General features: G+C 40.9%; 2 protein-coding genes across 5 annotated transcripts in view; both read right to left on the reverse strand.

Moving 5' to 3' along the window:
* The window catches only part of PSEN1 (presenilin 1), a 73,033-nt gene extending 66,464 nt beyond the window's left edge, over positions 1-6,569 (reverse strand). For 2 of the 3 annotated variants that reach the window (XM_086709343.1, XM_025919614.2), the window contains exon 1: positions 6,425-6,569. The gene's annotated coding sequence lies outside the window, so the exon portion shown is untranslated. The remainder of the gene's footprint in view (positions 1-6,424) is intronic. The other variant, XM_086709342.1, reaches the window with a different exon arrangement.
* Positions 6,570-16,755: 10,186 nt separating this feature from the next.
* The window catches only part of RBM25 (RNA binding motif protein 25), a 60,701-nt gene continuing 59,421 nt past the window's right edge, over positions 16,756-18,035 (reverse strand). For both annotated transcript variants that reach the window (XM_086709346.1, XM_086709345.1), the window contains exon 19: positions 16,756-17,192. In XM_086709346.1, coding sequence (XP_086565472.1) covers positions 17,100-17,192 — 93 coding nt within the window. In that variant the 3' untranslated portion in view covers positions 16,756-17,099. The remainder of the gene's footprint in view (positions 17,193-18,035) is intronic.

Here is an 18,035-nt window from a genome sequence, read left to right on the forward strand (position 1 = left end):
GTTGGTACAAAGAAAGGCACAGGCAAAGCCTGATTTGATTCTGGTCCAGTAACAGCTGAAAACAATTGAGTACTGCATGAAGAAGGCCAATGACCCAACTGTCCAACTGTCCAGGCAGTGTGGCAAAGGACACTACTTGATTTTATAACATTCTTAGCATTCTTGCCCTGAGAACCAAAAAACAAAACAAAACAAAAAAACAAACAAAAAAAAAACCCCAAAAGATAGCTGTTGGGAAGTGAAGATCTTGTGACCCGAACTGCAAGGGGACGGAAGTAGATTTTGCTGTTTTCTCTCTCTGGCCACCTGCTAAAGATTTTCTGAGACTGACAGAGCACAGCACTTGAATTCACTGCCATCCATTTCCTTTTTCTCAAGACACCTGCTCAATCAAATAAAAGGAAAAAGAAATCCTCTGATGGGCAACTAAAATTTCCATTATACACAATGATACTAAAAAACCCCAGAAGAATACAAATAATCTCAAAGCTTACATATGCTGAACAAAAGTCCATCTAATCAGAAAACCTATCCATCAGCACTTCAAAAAGTATCATTAGAGCAAAGGTTTAGAATCCCAAAAATAAGTTTATTAAAAGTCCCATTTAAGGAAGCACCAACAGAAACATACATTTCTGTCTCTCACTCCATCTCAAGGTAACAACTAAACCTCAAACTCTTACAGTAAGCTTACTTAGTTACTGATATTTCTTTCTTCGCTGTCAGAGATAAACGTAAAAATTTGTGTTTTTTTTTTAAGTCTATTTATTTATTTGAGGAGAGAGTGCACATACACAAGCTGGGGAAGGAGCAGAGAGAGAGGGAGAGAGAGAATTCCAAGCAGGCTCCCACAGCCTGACTCCAGACTTGCACCCACAAACCTTGAGATCATGACCTGAGCCAAAATCAAGAGTTGGATGCTTAACGGACCAAGCCACCCAGGCACTCCAACAAAATTTGTATTCCACATAAACAAACATCTCCGTGAAATTTATCACCATCTTGTCCAGCACAAAGAGTTGGTGGTTTAATGACTCTAGTCAATTGACTAGTTTCTTCTTCACTTAGAAAACCACCATAAATAGGGGCATCTGGGTGGCTCAGTTGGTTTAGCATCTGACTTCAGCACAGGTCATGATCTCACAGTTCATGAGTTCCAGCCCTGCATCTGGTTCTGTGCTGACAGTGAAGAGCCTGCTTCAGATTATGTCTCCCTCCCTCCTTTTGCCCCTCCACTGCTTGCACTCTCTCTCTCTCAAAAATAAACATTAAAAAAAAAAAATACAAAAAAACCCACCAAAAGTATTTTTTTAAGTACCTTTGTATCGTGATGCTAAGAAGTTTTTTTTTTTTTTAATTTTTTTAACGTTTATTTATTTTTGAGACAGAGAGAGACAGAGCATGAATGGGGGAGGGTCAGAGAAAGAGGGAGACACAGAATCTGAAACAGGCTCCAGGCTCTGAGCCATCAGCCCAGAGCCCGACGCGGGGCTCGAACTCACGGACCGCGAGATCGTGACCTGAGCCGAAGTCGGGTGCTCAACCGACTGAGCCACCCAGGCGCCCCAGAAGTTTTTAAGTGCCAAATGAGACTGTGATTTATTTTCCACAAAAGTTATTTATCAGCTTTGATGTTAGTTTGACAGCTTCTTCCTGGACAGGCCACCCAAGTTCTGATTATATGGTTGGGCTGGGAGAGCCTCTATTTGAGTTTTCAAAACCTCACATCCAACAATAAATGTAACCAATCTCCAAACTGCATTCATAATTAAATTTAATAAAAATAATTTGAAATTAACTTAAAACTTCAAGAATATATATATACTGGAAAGACTCTGAATTTTAAGAGACTGGGAGCAAACAATTTCCTCAGTCTTACAGGAGGCTTTGTGAAGGTGGTAGACTCCAAAAAGAGCAAGGATAGTGATATATCTATTTGGTGATTTTTTTCCCTCCTCCGTCCCACTCTACTTCTGTGAGCCATCTGTGGTAGATTAGATTATTATTCAGCAAATATTCACTCCCTCCCCAGCATCTCCCAGGGAAAAATAGACTTCCCCACGCCCGGGATATCGAGCTAGGCTCTGTGACTTGCTTTGGCGTCAAGGTGGGTGCAGCCTACTAGCCACCCTGTGCCTTTGTGCACAATCATCTGACTTGCTTTGGTCAAAGGGATCTCAGCAGATGTGACACAAGCAGACTGCTGAATTTTGCTTGTGGAGTTGGTCTTCTTTTGCTTCTGCTGTTGCCTTGAGAAGAGCTTACCATGGATAGCCACTGCCCCTTCAGCCTGAGCCCCAGAATAAGACATGCAAAGCAGAGCTACCCTAGCTGATCCACAGTCCTGCAACTTGAGGCAAATACGGAGTCAAATACTCTAAGGCACTGGGTTTTGGGGAGGTCTGTTATATAGAGTTACTATAATTGTTTTTAAATAATAATGGTTACATGTGCTCAGAAGATGCACTGAAAACGAAAAAAGACTTACAAATCCAGGATTCTGTACCTGAAACCCTTAAGACTAAATGTGTTTGGAATTCGTATTTTTCTCAGATTTTATAAAGGTAGTACAATGCAAATACTGTATGTTTTTAGTGCTCCCTCAAAGTCTTAGAATCACAAAATAAACACATTAATAAATATATAGTGAGGGGCGCTTGGGTGGCTCAGTCAGTTAAGTGTTCAACTTCAGCTCACGTCATGACCTCACAGCTCGTGAGTTTGAGCCCAGTGTTGGGCTCTATGCTGACAGCTCAGAGCCTGGAGCCTGCTTTGGATTCTGTGACTCCTTCTCTCTCTGCCCCTCCCCTGCTCACGCTCTGTCTCTGTCTCTCAAAAAATAAATAAATGTTAAAAAAAATTTTTTTTAAATATATATATTATATAGTGAAACATATAAGTAGTCTTAAATTACAACAATAGGTTCAGGTTAGATTTTTCTATCAAATGAATGACACAAAGCCTTTTGGTTTTTTCAGGGGCTTTTGGATTTCATAATTGTGGACATGGGACTATGGTCTTATATTATCAATATTTGTAATCATTTTAAAGAATCTTTCCCCAAGAAACCTTTACTTTCAGTAACTCTACATGGAAGGTATGATTACTCCCAGTTTGTCTCAAATTCATTGTGGAAATGGGTTGAATACAAGTAATCTTTAATGAAAACATGACTACTCACATCTAACTAATTTGTAAATCAGTGGTTATACTCAGCAATCCTTGCATTCTCTCTTTTGCTTTACATCAATTTAAGGAACTGTATGGGGCAGTGTGAAAACCAAACATTAATACCCTTTAATCAACACACACTTTCAGGGTTTCTTCTACAAAACCAGACATTGTGATAGTTGTTGGGGATGCTACCAAATCAGATAATGCTTCTGTTTCCTTAAGGGGCTAACTCGCTAGAGGAGAAGTCAGACAAGTATATTTTTATATTAATTACATGTTGAAATAAAAACTTTTAGATGTACTAGGTTACATAAAATAGGCTATTAAAATTAATTTTATCTATTTCCTTCTACCTTTATAAAACTTGTTCATTAAAAAGTTTTAGGGGAGAGGCACCTGGATGGCTCAGTGGGTTAAGCGTCTGACTCTTGATTTCAGTCCATTTCATGATCTCAGCTTGTAAGATCAAGCGCAGAGCCTGCTGGGGATTCTCTCTTTCCCTCTCTCTGCCCCTCTCTGCCAATAAACAAACTTTTAAAAAAAGTTTTAAATTAACATTTGTACCTCATACTGTTTCTACCAGACAGTGCTGCTCTAAATCTTCAGCTCCTTCTGCTATACCAGGCCAGATACTGAAAATTCCTAACAGCCTTCTTCCCGAAGCTTCCCTCCCTTCCTCAGCCTTTGTGACACTGAACTCTGGAGGTTCTCCTCCCGCCACTCATTCTCCTCAGGTGGTTCCTCGCCCTTCTTCCACTCCTTCATTCTAAGTGTTCCTAGGGTCTGCGTGGGCCTCCTTGTCCCCTTCCTTTCATTAGGCATTGCTCCAACATCAACTAGAGAGTCTATTTCAGTGACTCTCATATTTACAGCTCCAGGTCTGTCCATGGGACATCTTCACCTGCTGGCACTTCCAAAGTGATACTTCCAAACCACTTCCTCATGTTCCTCTCTAAACTAGTTCTTTGCTCCTACTTCCTTATTTCTGCAATCGTTTCCCCCTTTCTCCAAACTTAAAACCTCCTACTCAACTTTATATTTTATTCCTTCTCTACTGGATGCCATGTCCTGTTCATGTTTTTCCTCCTTTCTAAGCCCCTGTCATCACCAAAGATCAAACTCCCATCATATCTCACCTGAATTATGCAAAAGCCACCTCAATTCTCTTATCCATTCTAGCCCCCACTATTAATGTGCCTAAAGTTCTGACCACAACAGTGTCACTCGTAAAACACATTCCAAATCTGCCTAACATCACATGAAGAGTCAGTATTAAAGGTCTTTGAAAGGTTTTTCAGAATATACCATGAAGAAGTCTCTCCCTATAATCTTCAATAATATTAGTGGGAGAGGCACCTGGGTGGCTCAGTCAGTTGGGCATCCAACTTCGGCTCAGGTCATGATCTCACAGTCTATGAGTTTGAACCCTACATCGGGCTCCAGGGCCTAGAGCTTGCTTCAGATTCTGTGTCTCCCTCTCTCTCTGCCCCTTCCCCACTCACACTCTGTCTCTCTCTGTCTCTCAAAAAATGAATAAACGTTAAAAAAATTTTTTTTTTTTTTTTTTTTTTTAAATAATATTAGTGGGGCACCTAGGTGGCTCAGTTGGTTAAGCGTCCGACTTCGGCTCAGGTCACGATCTCAACAGTTTGTGAGTTCGAGCCCCGAGTCGGGCTCTGTGCTGATAGCTCAGAGCCTGGAGCCTACTTCAGACTCTGCGTCTCCCCCTCTCTCTACCCCTCCCCTGCTCACGCTCTGTGTCTATCTCTCAATAATAAATAAATGTTAAAAAAATTTTTTAATAAAATAATATTAGTGGGAAAGCAGGAGCAGAGGAAGCCTGGATCTGAGAGAGGAACAGGATCACATAAGCTTTGGTAACATATGTTGTACTTTCCTGCTAGGGTGGTTCTCAGAGACCAACTTCAATCTTCAGTTTCCCCTAAATGAAAATCCTTGCAGCAGTCTAGGACAGGTACAGCCATTAACTTAAAATTCAGCAAAAATCACATCCATTCAAAGAAAGTATACCTAGGACCAGAAGAATGGAAAACCAGATACTAGATGCCACTTCTATTATCTACTGGGCGAGGGTAGGGAGAGAATCCATGCACTCAATATATATGATCTTTTTCTCATTGTTAAGGGTTTATTATTAAATGGGGGTGGGGGGAGGGCTTAAGTTGGTTGAACTCTGCAAATGAGTTAAGGAGAAATGAAACAAACAGGCTTTTTTGCAGATGACTGAAATTAGCCGAATGCAACAAGCTCCAATCTACTTTGCTGTTTTATTCTCCTTCATAACAGTTATTTTAATGGTCAGAGTGGGTCACTAGAGGCTTAAGATCCAGAGAATCCCTGTTTGTGATACACCCTGATTATAATACCCTTCCCACTTTAACTCCAGGAGTGAAAACCTTTCCCTTTCCACTGTTAAAAAAGAAACTCAAATAACAAGACTCCCTAACCAGATGTGGTTTCTACTTGCCTGAAACTTCAGAGAATCTTACAAGCTTTACAGCGTGCTCTGTCATATAGTTATATATGCCACAGTTATTTGCATCTTATCCTTATCTCCCAAAATCCTGAATACTATATTAATCTTGCCCAAAGCAGGCAAGTAGTGCTTTTAAAATTATTATTAAAATTCTCTCTTACAAAAAACATATTTATTTGAAAAGAATCCGAACGGGAACAAAACGTAAATATCCAAGACACATGCAAAGCAATGAATATCATGCCTCGCGACAGTTCCAACCAAGGCAAAAGCATCAGACCCTGTTTTCCTCCTCGAGCGTCAGACACAAGGAACTTAGCCCTGAGTGCCACTCGCTTCCCCAGACAAGGACACACTCAGGGCATGAGGCGTGGAGTTTCACTAGTTGCTCAACCAGACCGAGGGCAAGGAGCTTCCTCTTTCTCCTGCTCCACTCAAGACCGGCAATCCCGGCCCAGGGCACCTGAGCCCTGAAACGTCTTCGGGAAACCAGCACTTCCGGAACAAATCTACGGAGGGGAATCTCTTCAACCTGACCGCGTGCTGCGCCGGGAGCAAGAGAAACGGGCCGCCCCTCCTCGTTCCCCACTCGGGGTTCCTCAGTCCCCGCTCGGCCGCGCCCCGTTCCTCATCCTCGAGGACACCGGCTCCACGGCCCGGGCAGCGACACAGGGCCGGGCCCTGCCCGCGACCGCCCGTGTCTGCACCGTGTGAGGGGCACCTTCCCTTCTCCCCTAAGTCCCCGTCACGCACCTACTCTTCCCTCGCCGCCGACACCGGCCCCTGGCAGGGGAGGCTCCTTCCCGAGCAGCCGCTGTTTTGTTTCCGATGTGAAATCGCAGCCTCTGGAGCTGCTCGGCCTAGGCCCCGCCCAAAAGGCTTCACTGGCGTCGTCATTTCCGGCTCTGGCGTCGTTGGCGGCCCGCCGGGGGAGGGGCGGGACCTGTAAGGGCAAGAGCAGGGCCCACCGGTGCAGGGGCGGGGCCTAGAGAAAGAGGGTGGGGCTTCCGGTAGCGCGAGTGCAGATTGCGGGGCAAACCCTGCGCTCCAGCCGGCCCAGGGAACTAGAGGAACCCGCCCAGAGTGCTAGCTTGAGTCTGAGATTGTCAGGGATTCGAGGCTGCTCTTGAGCTGAGGATCAACGTTTCTACCTCACCTGGGCCCAGCGGGTGCTTCTTCTGGCCTACAAGTGATGGCAACTTAAATCTAACGTTTCTTTCATTTATCTATAGTACCTATTTATAGTGTTTCTCAATGCGAATCAGCTGCACCACAGTCAAGAGGATACTAATTAAAATTGTAAACATCTGTGCCCTCCACACCCTACCCAATGAATCAAAACTTATGGGAGGAGGGGGGTGGAACCTGAAAAACTGCATTTTAAACAAACATAGCCGGGTAGTACCTGGGTGGCTCAGTAGGTTAAGGGCGGCGGACTACGGCTCAGGTCATGATCTTGTGGCTGGCGAGTTGAAGCCCCGCCTCAGGCTCTGTGCTGGCAGCTCAGAGCCTGCAGCCCGCTAGGGATTCTGTTTCCCTCTCTCTCTCTGCCCCTAGCCACTCCCACCCCCCCGCCCCCGCTCACACTCTGCCTCTCTGTCTCTCAAAAGTAAATAAACATTAAAAAAAAAAAAAATTAAACAGCCCGGGATTCTTAAGCTCCAAAGTTAAAATCCAGTCTTCTTAGATAATAGGCTTCCAGAGAGCATAAAATGTGTCTATTTTTGAAATGCCCAGAGTATTTCATACACAGTGAATTGCTCAGCGGTCACTTAATCTCCGCGTCTGCCAGCTTTTCGTCCAAATTGCAATAAAGACAGTACCAATAACTAACTCCTTAAGTAGTATGGCATACTCAGACACTCATCTGAAAGCTAAGAGTAAAACTAGTACTACCATGTAAAACCAAAGGTGAAGAATAGAGAAATGCTCAAATTCACAGGTAATCTGAAAACTGACAATGAAATCAATGATGCATGGCATCTGGTCAAATGATATCTTTTGCTTCTTTTAAATTCGTCCCCCAATATAGCCCTACATGTTCCTAAAGCATGGGTCCCCAATCCCTCCCTCCTCTCCCCACGCAATACATTGACAGATTTAGAAGTTTTTCCATGAACAGGAAAGAGATATGTTAGAGGAATAAAAATGTTGACACTACCCCTTCAAAACATTTAAGTTTATTTGAGAAAGAGAGGGAGCATGAACAGGGGAGAGGCAGGGAGAGAGAGAGGGAGAGAGAGAATCCCAAGCAGGCTCCATGCTGTCAGTACAGAGCCCAATGCGGGTCTCAGTGCAAAACTGCAAGATCATGATCTGAGCTGAAATCAAGATCCTGATGTTTAACCGACTTAGCCACCCAAGTGCCCCCTCAAAATATTTTTTTAAGTTTGGTTTTTTGTTTGTTTGTTTGTTTATTTATTTATATAGAGAAAGAGAGTGAGAGAGGGTGGAAGGGCAGAGAGAAAGGGAGAGAATCCCAATCAGCTCAGAGCTATCCTATCAGAGCAGAGCCCAATGCTAGGCTTGAACCCACACACTGTGAGATCATAACCTGAGCTAGAATCCAGAGCTGGATGTTTGACAGAGCCACCCAGGCACCACCCCCCAAAGATATTTTTTAAAATCTTCACTGAATGCAATCTGGTAATATGTGTAGAAAGTCTTAAAATGCTGGTAAACTATTTTTAGAAACAATCTCAAAATATCTGTGCAAAGATGTTCATGAATTATTATTCACATCTTACAACAAATTATGGTTCATCCACTTCACAAAATGCCATTAAAAGTGTTTATGAAGGTTATGTGTAACAGAAATGTTCTGATTCTGTTAAGTTAAAAAAAACAGACATGAGATTTATGCATATGGGGGCATGTGGGTGACTAAGTCGGTTAGCCTCTGTCTCTTGATTTCAGCTCAGGTCGTGATCTCACAGTTCATGAGACTGAGCCCCACATTGGGCTCTGCACTGACAGCACAGAGCCTGCTTGGGATTCTCTCTCTCACTCTCTCTCTGTGCCCCTCCCCTGCTCCTGCTCTCTCTCAAAATAAACAAACATTTTAAAAAAGATTTATGCGTATGTATAAATACAACTATGTCAAAACATAATCCTGCAAAAAGAAACAAAACGGTTATTTTAAAAACAGCCACCAGTGACTGAGTAACTGGACCACAGATAATTTTTCCTTTCGTTTTTGGGATTTATTCATCTTAGAAATATAAACATCCTGGGGCACCTGGGTGACTCAGTTGGTTAAGCATCCGACTTTGGCTCAGGTCGTGATCTTGCAGTTTGAGAGTTCGAGCCCCACATTGGGCGTGCTAGCTCAGAGCCTGGAGCCTGCTTCGAGCTCTGTTTCTCTCTCTCTCTCTGCCGCTCCCTTGCTCACACTGTCTCTCAAAAATAAATAAACATTTAAAAATTTAAAAAAGAAATTTAAACATTTTTGGGGTGCCTGGCTGGCTCAGTTCATGGAGCGTGTGACTCTTGATCTTGGGACACGAGTTCAAGCCACATGTTGGGTGTAGAGGCTACTTCAGTAAATAAATCTTTAAAAAAAAATACACATATCCAGGATTTGCTGACGAAAAGCAAGCAAAGACATTGGGAATGACAATCCTAGGCATCAAGGAAGAAGAGTCCCAAATAAGGAGCAAACGTCCATGGTGCTAACTGATCGACTAGGGTAGAGCCTATCACATCAGAGTCTCCTTTTAGGCTATCACCAGTCATCAGTGGGATGGTGATATAAACATTTGAGACTTGAGGCATTTGGAGGGAACATATAACTATAAGCTACTCTTTGTGGAATCTCAATAGTGGAAAGGAGTAGGAAAGGTTAAGTTTTCGTGTTCTTTAAAACTTTTAGTCCAGACTGAAGAAAGAAAATAATGGAATACTTGAGCAAGGCTCAAGAAATTGCAAAATATAGTTAGAAAGTAGGGCAGTGGAGATCTCCTGGATAGGATAGGTGGAGGTATCTATAATTATCTACAGAAAATAAGGTTTAAGACGCATATCTTCATAAACTGGAAGGCTAGAACTAGAGAATATGCCTAATGCCTTCTTTTTTTTTTTTTAGTCGTCACACCCAGCATGGAGCCCAACTCAGAGCTTGAACTAATGACCCTGAGATCAAGATCTGCAATGAGATCAAGAGTCAGATGCTTACCCTACTGAGCCACCCAGGTGCCCCGCCTAATGACTTTTTTAAAGATAAGGTTTTATTAAACTTGAGACTTAGTTGCTGAGTAAGGGGGTGGGGGTTGGGGGAATCAAATGACTTGTACTCAGTGAATATTTTTTCCACACCTACTGTATAGTACTGGAAGTTCAAAAACAGTAAAAGCTGCAATGTTTGTGAAAAGGAACTGAAGTTCAGTAAAAGAACAAGAAATACAGCACCGAGGATCCAAAATATCTGCAGTGCTGCATTTATATTTTCCCAAGGGTTTGGAACTTGGGGACAGGAATGGAGAAGCAAAATAATATGAAGGGTGGCAAAAAACAGTATTAAGTGGAGCGCCTAGGTGGCTCAGTTGGTTAAGTGTCCAATTCTTGATTTGGACTCAGGTCATGGTCTCAAGGTTCTTCAGTTCGAGCCTCATGTAGGGCTCTGCTCTGACAGCCAGGAGCCGGCTTGTGATTCTCTGTTGCCCTCTCTCTCTTCCCCTCCCCTACTTGAGCTCTTGTCTCTCAGGATAAACTTAAAAAAATAAAATGAAAACCCACAGTAGTGAGTGGTGAAAGATGAGGCAGATGGAAATCCAGAGTGCCAGATCTATTAGAACCACTTGGTGGAAACAGTCTATTACAGATTAGAGGCTAGAGCAGTCACTGGTCACTAGCACGTAAAGTTAAGACCTGGTCAGAGAACCAACACCATTTCTTTATGCCACTGATTCCAAGGCAATCCTACTCAACACTTTCTACACAAAAGCAAGTTGCCATTTTTTTTTGAGTAAGCTCTACGCCCAACGTGGGGCTTGAACTCATGACCCCAGAGACTAAGAGTCACCAGTTGGTCAGTTGGATCCACCAACTGACCTACGCAGGTGGCCCTTTATTTATACAATGTCACTGCCCCGTTTCCTATGGGAATAAAGAATTGAAATAGAATAAATTGTCATCAGAGCTTCGTGCTTGGCCACTATCTCATTAGCTCTCACATCAGTCTTATTCGTTGCAAGGAACATCTCCTGAGACTTGGACCTGATGAAGATAAAAAGCTAGTCATCTCTTTACTTTTTATTTTTTAGAGAGAAACAGAATGCATGAGCAAAGAGGGTCAGAGGGAGAGAGACAGCTTAGGGAGGCTCCACACTGAGTGGAGCCCACACTGACATGGGGCTCAATCCCACAACCCTAGGATCATGAGCTGGGATGAAATCAAGGGACCCAACCAACTGAGCCACCCAGGCTCCCCAAGGGCTAGTTATCTTATCTTGTATTTTTAGCCTTCAGTTCTTGTGTATGTTTGTATTTTATTAAATCTTTTTCTTTTTTTTTGAGAGAGAGAGAGACAGAGAGAGACAGCGTGAGTGGGGGAGGGGCAGAGAGAGAGGGAGACACAGAATCCGAAACAGGTTCCAGGCTCTGAGCTGTCAGCACAGAGCCTGATGCAGGGCTCAAACTCACAAACCGCGAGATCATGACCAGAGCGAAAGTTGGATGCTTAACCAACTGAGCCACCCAGGCACCCCTAATCTCCTCCTTAACCAAGAACTTGGGCCCTTCCTTTTAAAAAATGTGCCTCAATAAAATACTTAAAAACTAAACTTTAATATATAGACTTTTCACCTATAGTAACAACTAGTCTCTTCACTAGGGTGTATTTACTAGTATTTTTCAATTGACAAGAAAGAAATGAAGCTTTGTAGTTTTTGGATTCTACAACGTAGTGTTCACTAATTTTTCCTTTTGTTATTAAAAAAACAGGAAAAATAGCTGTTCAGAACTATTTAATTGCTTCAAAGATTTGCGAAAAATGTTTCATGTGGAGGAATTTTATTAACAAGCACTTCCCTCTCCTTAGGTTGATATCAACATCTAGACCAGATCTGTCCAATGTAACTTTCTGCAATCATAATCATGTTCTATGATCTGCAGTCCATCTAGTATTGCTAGCCACTTAGCTATATATGGCTATTGAGCACTTGAAATATAGTGTGGCCAAAAAAAAAAAAAAAATATTTTTAGTCACGTGACATTCAAACATTTGAAATATGCTAGTGTTACTGAAGAACTGAGTTTCAAAATTATTTAACAAACGTAAAATCTTTGATAGTGCAGATCTAAATGGTGAATTAGAATCCCATATATAGGCCTCTAGACACCTATCTGTCAAGAACACTGTTGCATTGGGTAGACTATGTGATCTCTAAGTTCCCTTCTACATATTACTACCTCTGCTAAGAATCTAATGTCCCTTTCCTCTCAACCATGAAGTTAGTTCAACAGTTCAGACAGTACTTTGTGTGTATATTAGCATTCCTCTCATTATTCCTTCTTCACCATTACTGTCTGCTAGCAGAGGAATCTTGTCTTATTAATGTCTATCAGTCTACCTACCTTTTAACATGAATGCCACATATTGTGTTTCAATGGCTAAATAAAAAGTTATACACCAAAAAGCAAAAGGACTGCCTCTTAACAATTCAGCCACCACTTGACACGAGAAGCTAGGTCATAAATCCAACTACTATGTGATGTGGCAAAGTAGGTAGATGTGGGAGTGTCATTTAATGCAGACAACATGGCTTGAAAAAAACTTTTATTTACTTTTGTTTATAGAAATTATTTTCTTCCTGGGCATTTTATTTTTTTTTTTTTAATTTTTTTTTTTTTCAACGTTTATTCATTTTTGGGACAGAGAGAGACAGCATGAACGGGGGAGGGGCAGAGAGAGAGGGAGACACAGAATCGGAAACAGGCTCCAGGCTCTGAGCCATCAGCCCAGAGCCCGACGCGGGGCTCGAACTCCCGGACCGCGAGATCGTGACCTGGCTGAAGTCGGACGCTTAACCGACTGCGCCACCCAGGCGCCCCTCTTCCTGGGCATTTTAGATTGCTATTCCTAACCTTGGCCTTCATACGAGGTAAGTGATAAAATGAAAGGCAAAAATACTGTCGAATAAAGATGAAACTGTAAGCACTCAAATGTAAATAAACAAATTACATCAATAATTCAACATAATCACATTTCAAAAATTCTACCATTTATCAAAAATTATAAGCTCACTTTGGCCCACAGTATGCATATTATAGTAATAGTTCTTGGGTTTGAAATACATATATGTGAATTTCCCAGTTTCCTTCCTGACACCTAGACTGACCGTTTCTCTGCCTATTTGGGATTCTATCTCATACTTTTTATATGCAGTGGCATTCAGAGATCAATTTCAACATCCCTTGTTGAGCAATACTATTTCTCAATTTCATATTGTTAAAAGAAGTCTGATATATGACCTGAAAAGATCTGTAACCATTCTGACATAAAAACTTTCAGTAGTTTTGTGTAGAAAGTAAAAACGATTACAGAACTCATCAGGAAAAGCTGAGTAAATAAGCCTCATATACACACTACTATTTATTAGCATTACAACTTTTTTTTACTTCATATGGAAGGAGACAGTAAGTGTTTAGTTTCATATGATTTGCGAGCTGTTTCTCAATTTGTCCAGCATATATCTAGCACTGGTGCCTGATTGGTACCTGATTAGAAACAGCACTCTCTACAAAATCATTTGCCTCTACTACATATGCAAGTGTTATGGTAAGAACCAGAATAAGTGAAAACAGTTCTCTAAGGAGAAAGTGTTCTGGGACTAGCTGGGAATAAAGCCTAGAATATTACAGTCAGTCTCAGGCACCACTTTTGGAAGATTATGTTATGTTCATGAACATACATAACGTGCATCTATCTGCCTCAAAAAAAAAAAATGTTTCTCTCTTTAAAGTCCACTTAAAAAGAAAATTACACTGCATTTGTGTACTGTTAGGACAAAATACTAGTACAGGTTTCCCTGGCTTTTCAGAAGTCAAGTTACTCCACTTTTACGCAAGACCTACATAGACCTACATTAGCACCTTTTTTGTCCCAACCAAAAGAAATCTGAACAGGATTTTCGCTTTTACGAGAAAAGGGAACATACAGCAAAAATAGCAATCTGCGTTTGTTTTACAGTGAGCCCTTACAGAGGCAGCAAGAGAAGTGCCACCAAGTTCCTTCCTGGGGGACCACACTCAGCATAGGGCCACCACAGCTTTGAACTGTGTCCCTGATTTATCTGGATATATTTTGTGTGTCTGTTAGCAAGACGTATTCTAAGATATCAGATAAGTGTGACAGAGGTTACCTTTGGGCCAGGAATAAATACTCAAAATAATTTCTCCATATAAATTAATGGTTATTGTGTCTTTACTTTATGCCATTTCAGCTTTCATAACGTTTCACAAGGGTGCCCCTGGGTGGCTCAGTTGGCTCAGGTCATGATTCATGGTTCCTGGGATTGAGCTCTGTGTAGAACTCTGTACTTGGGATTCTCTCTCCCTCTATTCCCCACCCCTACCCCGCCTGCTCACGCGGATGCCTGCATTCTTTTTCTCTCAAAAATAAACAAACATCAAATGTTTCACAGGAACGCTCAACTTCAATAGCACGGGAAACCTGTACTGAGAACATACCTTAAACTGCTAATCAAAATGTAGTCCCTAGGTCAGTTAACACTGGCATCACCCAGAAGCTGGTCAGAAATGCAAATTTTCAGGCCCCCCTCTAGCCCCACTAAATCAGAGTCTACATTGTAATAAGAGCCCTAGCTGATTTAGGTACACATTAAAGTTTGAGGAAAAACTACTTCAAACAAATGATCTTTCCTCCATTAACAAATGTACATATTTAATTTTATAGGATCAAATGAGGAAAAAGCATGATTTATTTTCTGCCAGATCAAGAATGATTCTCAAGATTTTCATGTAATTTTACAACAACTTGAATGAATGGGCACTATAAAGATTTCCAAATTGAAATTAATCTATGGGCAAACGGTAAAGATAACCCAGAAAGCTCAAGTAATTTATTAGAAATGTTCTTACATGTATTCTCCCAAACACTAGAATACACTAGTTTATACATGTCCGATTCTTTATATGCAAATCTGAAAAACAAGAAACTGAAAACCTTAAAGTTTAAGCTTGGTGGCAAACCTGGTCTTGAGTGGATAGGAAACCATTATAAATGATCTTTAACCCAGTGACTGTGATCACTCCTGTCCCACTGCAGAAATGTGATGTATGAGTTTGGGATCGCAACACAAATCTTAGTGGAGATGTGAAACAGTATATGGTATGTGCCCCAAGAATTGCAGATAGGGACCCTCAAGATAAATACAGTGAGAGAGCTGGAGAAGATAAAAGCAAAAGAAATTAAACCTATCTGAATAAACCTTCATGCTAATGCTGGCTAAATAAACACAACCTAATATGATGCCCTAGAAGCAGTAACACAGTAAGATAGAGAGGAATGATAAACTGTTTGAACAAGGTACAAAGCTGGAGGGATTAATCTGAGAAAAGGCTAATAAATAAATTTGTAGATGGCAAGGAGCATGAACTTTCTGAAATTTTCCCTGGAGAAACCAGAACTTAAAAATGGTAATACTAAAAGACTGTATTCTCCACAAATGTATAGATTAATCCAAAATAAGGCAAATGGCCCCTTTGACCTTCAGTTACTAATACTCATAAAAATCAAGTACATCAAAAATTCAGCCCACATTTTCAAGTTCTGTTTCTAGTATGCACTGCACAATTACAACATGATACCATTTATTTAACAAGACTCTGAAAGAATGGGTCCCCAAGATCAAATATATACAGTTTTAATATTGGAAATATGTACATAATGGAACCACCTCAAGGTTCAATGTTAAGAACAGTGTTTCAAATTCCTTTTAAGATGTAAAAAAAAAAAAAAAAAAAATCTAGTAACTCAAGCTCAGTTATGCTTTTATAACAAACCCCACTACCCCCAATTTTTATCTTTCTTTTAAATAAATACTCAGACATGGGAATAACTGCACCTAATTTGTGTTAAGAACTGTTTAAAACCTGTTACATTTTCAGGTAATTTTGCTCCCTGGTGAAATTCTGTTCTACAATAAAGAAAGCCCCATAATATGTCTCTAAGAACACCATCAGTATATTTTTTAAACATTGGTGAGCAGAGGTAAACGAGGTGTGTGCGTGCATATACACTCATAAGATATAAACCTTTACAAAAGTGAAAACAAAAAATTAGTGGTAACTGCCATAAATGATTTACTTTACACCCTTAAAAATAAGATGTAAACTTTGCAAACTGCCATGCTCAATTCCTGTTGGTCTTTTTTCCAGATTTTCCTAGTCTGTAAAATTACCTAATTTTACCTTTTGTTTTTAAAAATGATTTTTTTCATCTATGCTTTGCAGATTAAGGGTTTTTTGTTGTTGTTGTTTTTGTTTTTTTTTAAACAAAAGAATACACCAAAATAAAGCTAAGGACCAATTAGTGCAAAAATGCATCAAATAACGTTCTCCAGAATGTAAGGATCTGCCTCATTTCTGAACAATGAAATTAAGGGGAAAACCATTATGATTCATGTTCCCTTAAAAAAGACAGGCTGAAGCAGCCAGCTATCAACAGGAAAGCCCCATTCCATTCACCAAACTGTTGCTGGCCACAAGAGAATACCATGCTCTGGGACACTAATAACCTAATTATCCCAGACATTTGGCTTGGCATAATACCACGTTTCCTTTAGAATTCTACTCTTCAATAAGGAAATGTTTAAGGGAGCCCTCCAAAGAAAATTAGGGAAAAGTAAGACATTTATACACATTCACACGAACACATTCATACAGAGATACAGCAGGAATGGATTGTCTGCTAATCTTAGCACTCTAATTTTAAATTCCATGCCTTCAGGAGGGCTTGCCATTTTTGATCAAGGGGTGGGAAAGGTAATAGGTATGATGGGTATTCTTTCAATTAAAATCATTCATGTAGGTTCCTATACAGTACAGTTCAACATTAAGTGCAATTCTGCAAAAGAATTGGGGAGTCATTTTAATATTTACAAGAAATAAATCAGCAGAACAAGATTATATCAGATAGGCTGTGTACAGTAGCTGCGGCTTATAAAACATACCAGTAATTTGTACCTGGTGAGTATAAAGAGAACCAAGGTAGGATTCAGATGTCTTTACAACCAAGGGAGTACACAGGGCATCAACAAATTAGAGGACAAAAAAATTCACATTTTCTACATTGAAAAAAAAAATTACAGATCTCACAAATGTCTTTGAAGACAAAGAAAAAGTCAAAGTCCTCTGAAGGGTGGGAAAGAAGAAGCAATCTGAAACGGAACTCTAAATGTAAAAAGTTTTACTTCACAAGACCAATTTTCTTGGCTTCTGTTTCATATATCAATAATCTCCACATTTTGACTATAAAAACTTCTGCTTCTTCATCAAGTACCTGGAAAAGGAAAAGAAAAAACTGAAAAGACAGTAACAGATATAAAGCAATCATCAGCATCTCCCATTGGTGACTGTAGTTTTTTTTTTTTAAAGGTTTTTATACATTGACAAACATTTACTTTCATTAAAATGACTTGAAGGAAATCTGTCTAGTGTGAGAAGTGTATTAAGTAGTACAAATAAATTGCACACACAAGGGGTGCCCGGGTGGCTGAGTCGGTTGAGCGACCAACTTCGATTCAGGTCATGATCTCACAGTTTGTGGGTTTGAGGCCCACATCAGGCTCTGTGCTGACCGCTTGCTCAGAGCCTGGAGCCTGCTTCAGAGTCTGTGTCTCCTCTCTCTGCCCCTCACCCACTCACACTTTGTCTCACTCTGTTTCTCAAAAATACATAAATGTGTAAAAAAAAAAAAAATTTTTTTTTTTAAATTGCACACACAAGAAAAGGCAATGCATTCAGGAAAATTCCATGGCCTATCAAATACTAACACCACAATACTTTGTCAATTCCCTTAAAAAATCCCACACAAAATTTTTAAAAATTCCCTTCAATTTTTCAGTGATGACAATTAATTAAAGAACTCCTGGGGCACCCGGGTGGCTAAGTCAGTTAACAGCTGACTCTTAATTTTGACTCAGGTCATGATCCCAGGGTTGTGGGATCAATTCCTGCATCAGGCTCTGCACTGAGTGTGGAGCTTGCTTAAGATTCTCTCTCTCTCTGGGGTGCCTGGGTGGCGCAGTCGGTTAAGCGTCCGACTTCAGCCAGGTCACGATCTCGCGGTCCGTGAGTTCGAGCCCTGCGTCAGGCTCTGGGCTGATGGCTCAGAGCCTGGAGC

Source organism: Puma concolor, chromosome B3 (genome assembly GCF_028749965.1).
Source record: "Puma concolor isolate L17-30 chromosome B3, mPumCon1.1.hap2, whole genome shotgun sequence".
NCBI lineage: Eukaryota > Metazoa > Chordata > Mammalia > Carnivora > Felidae > Puma > Puma concolor.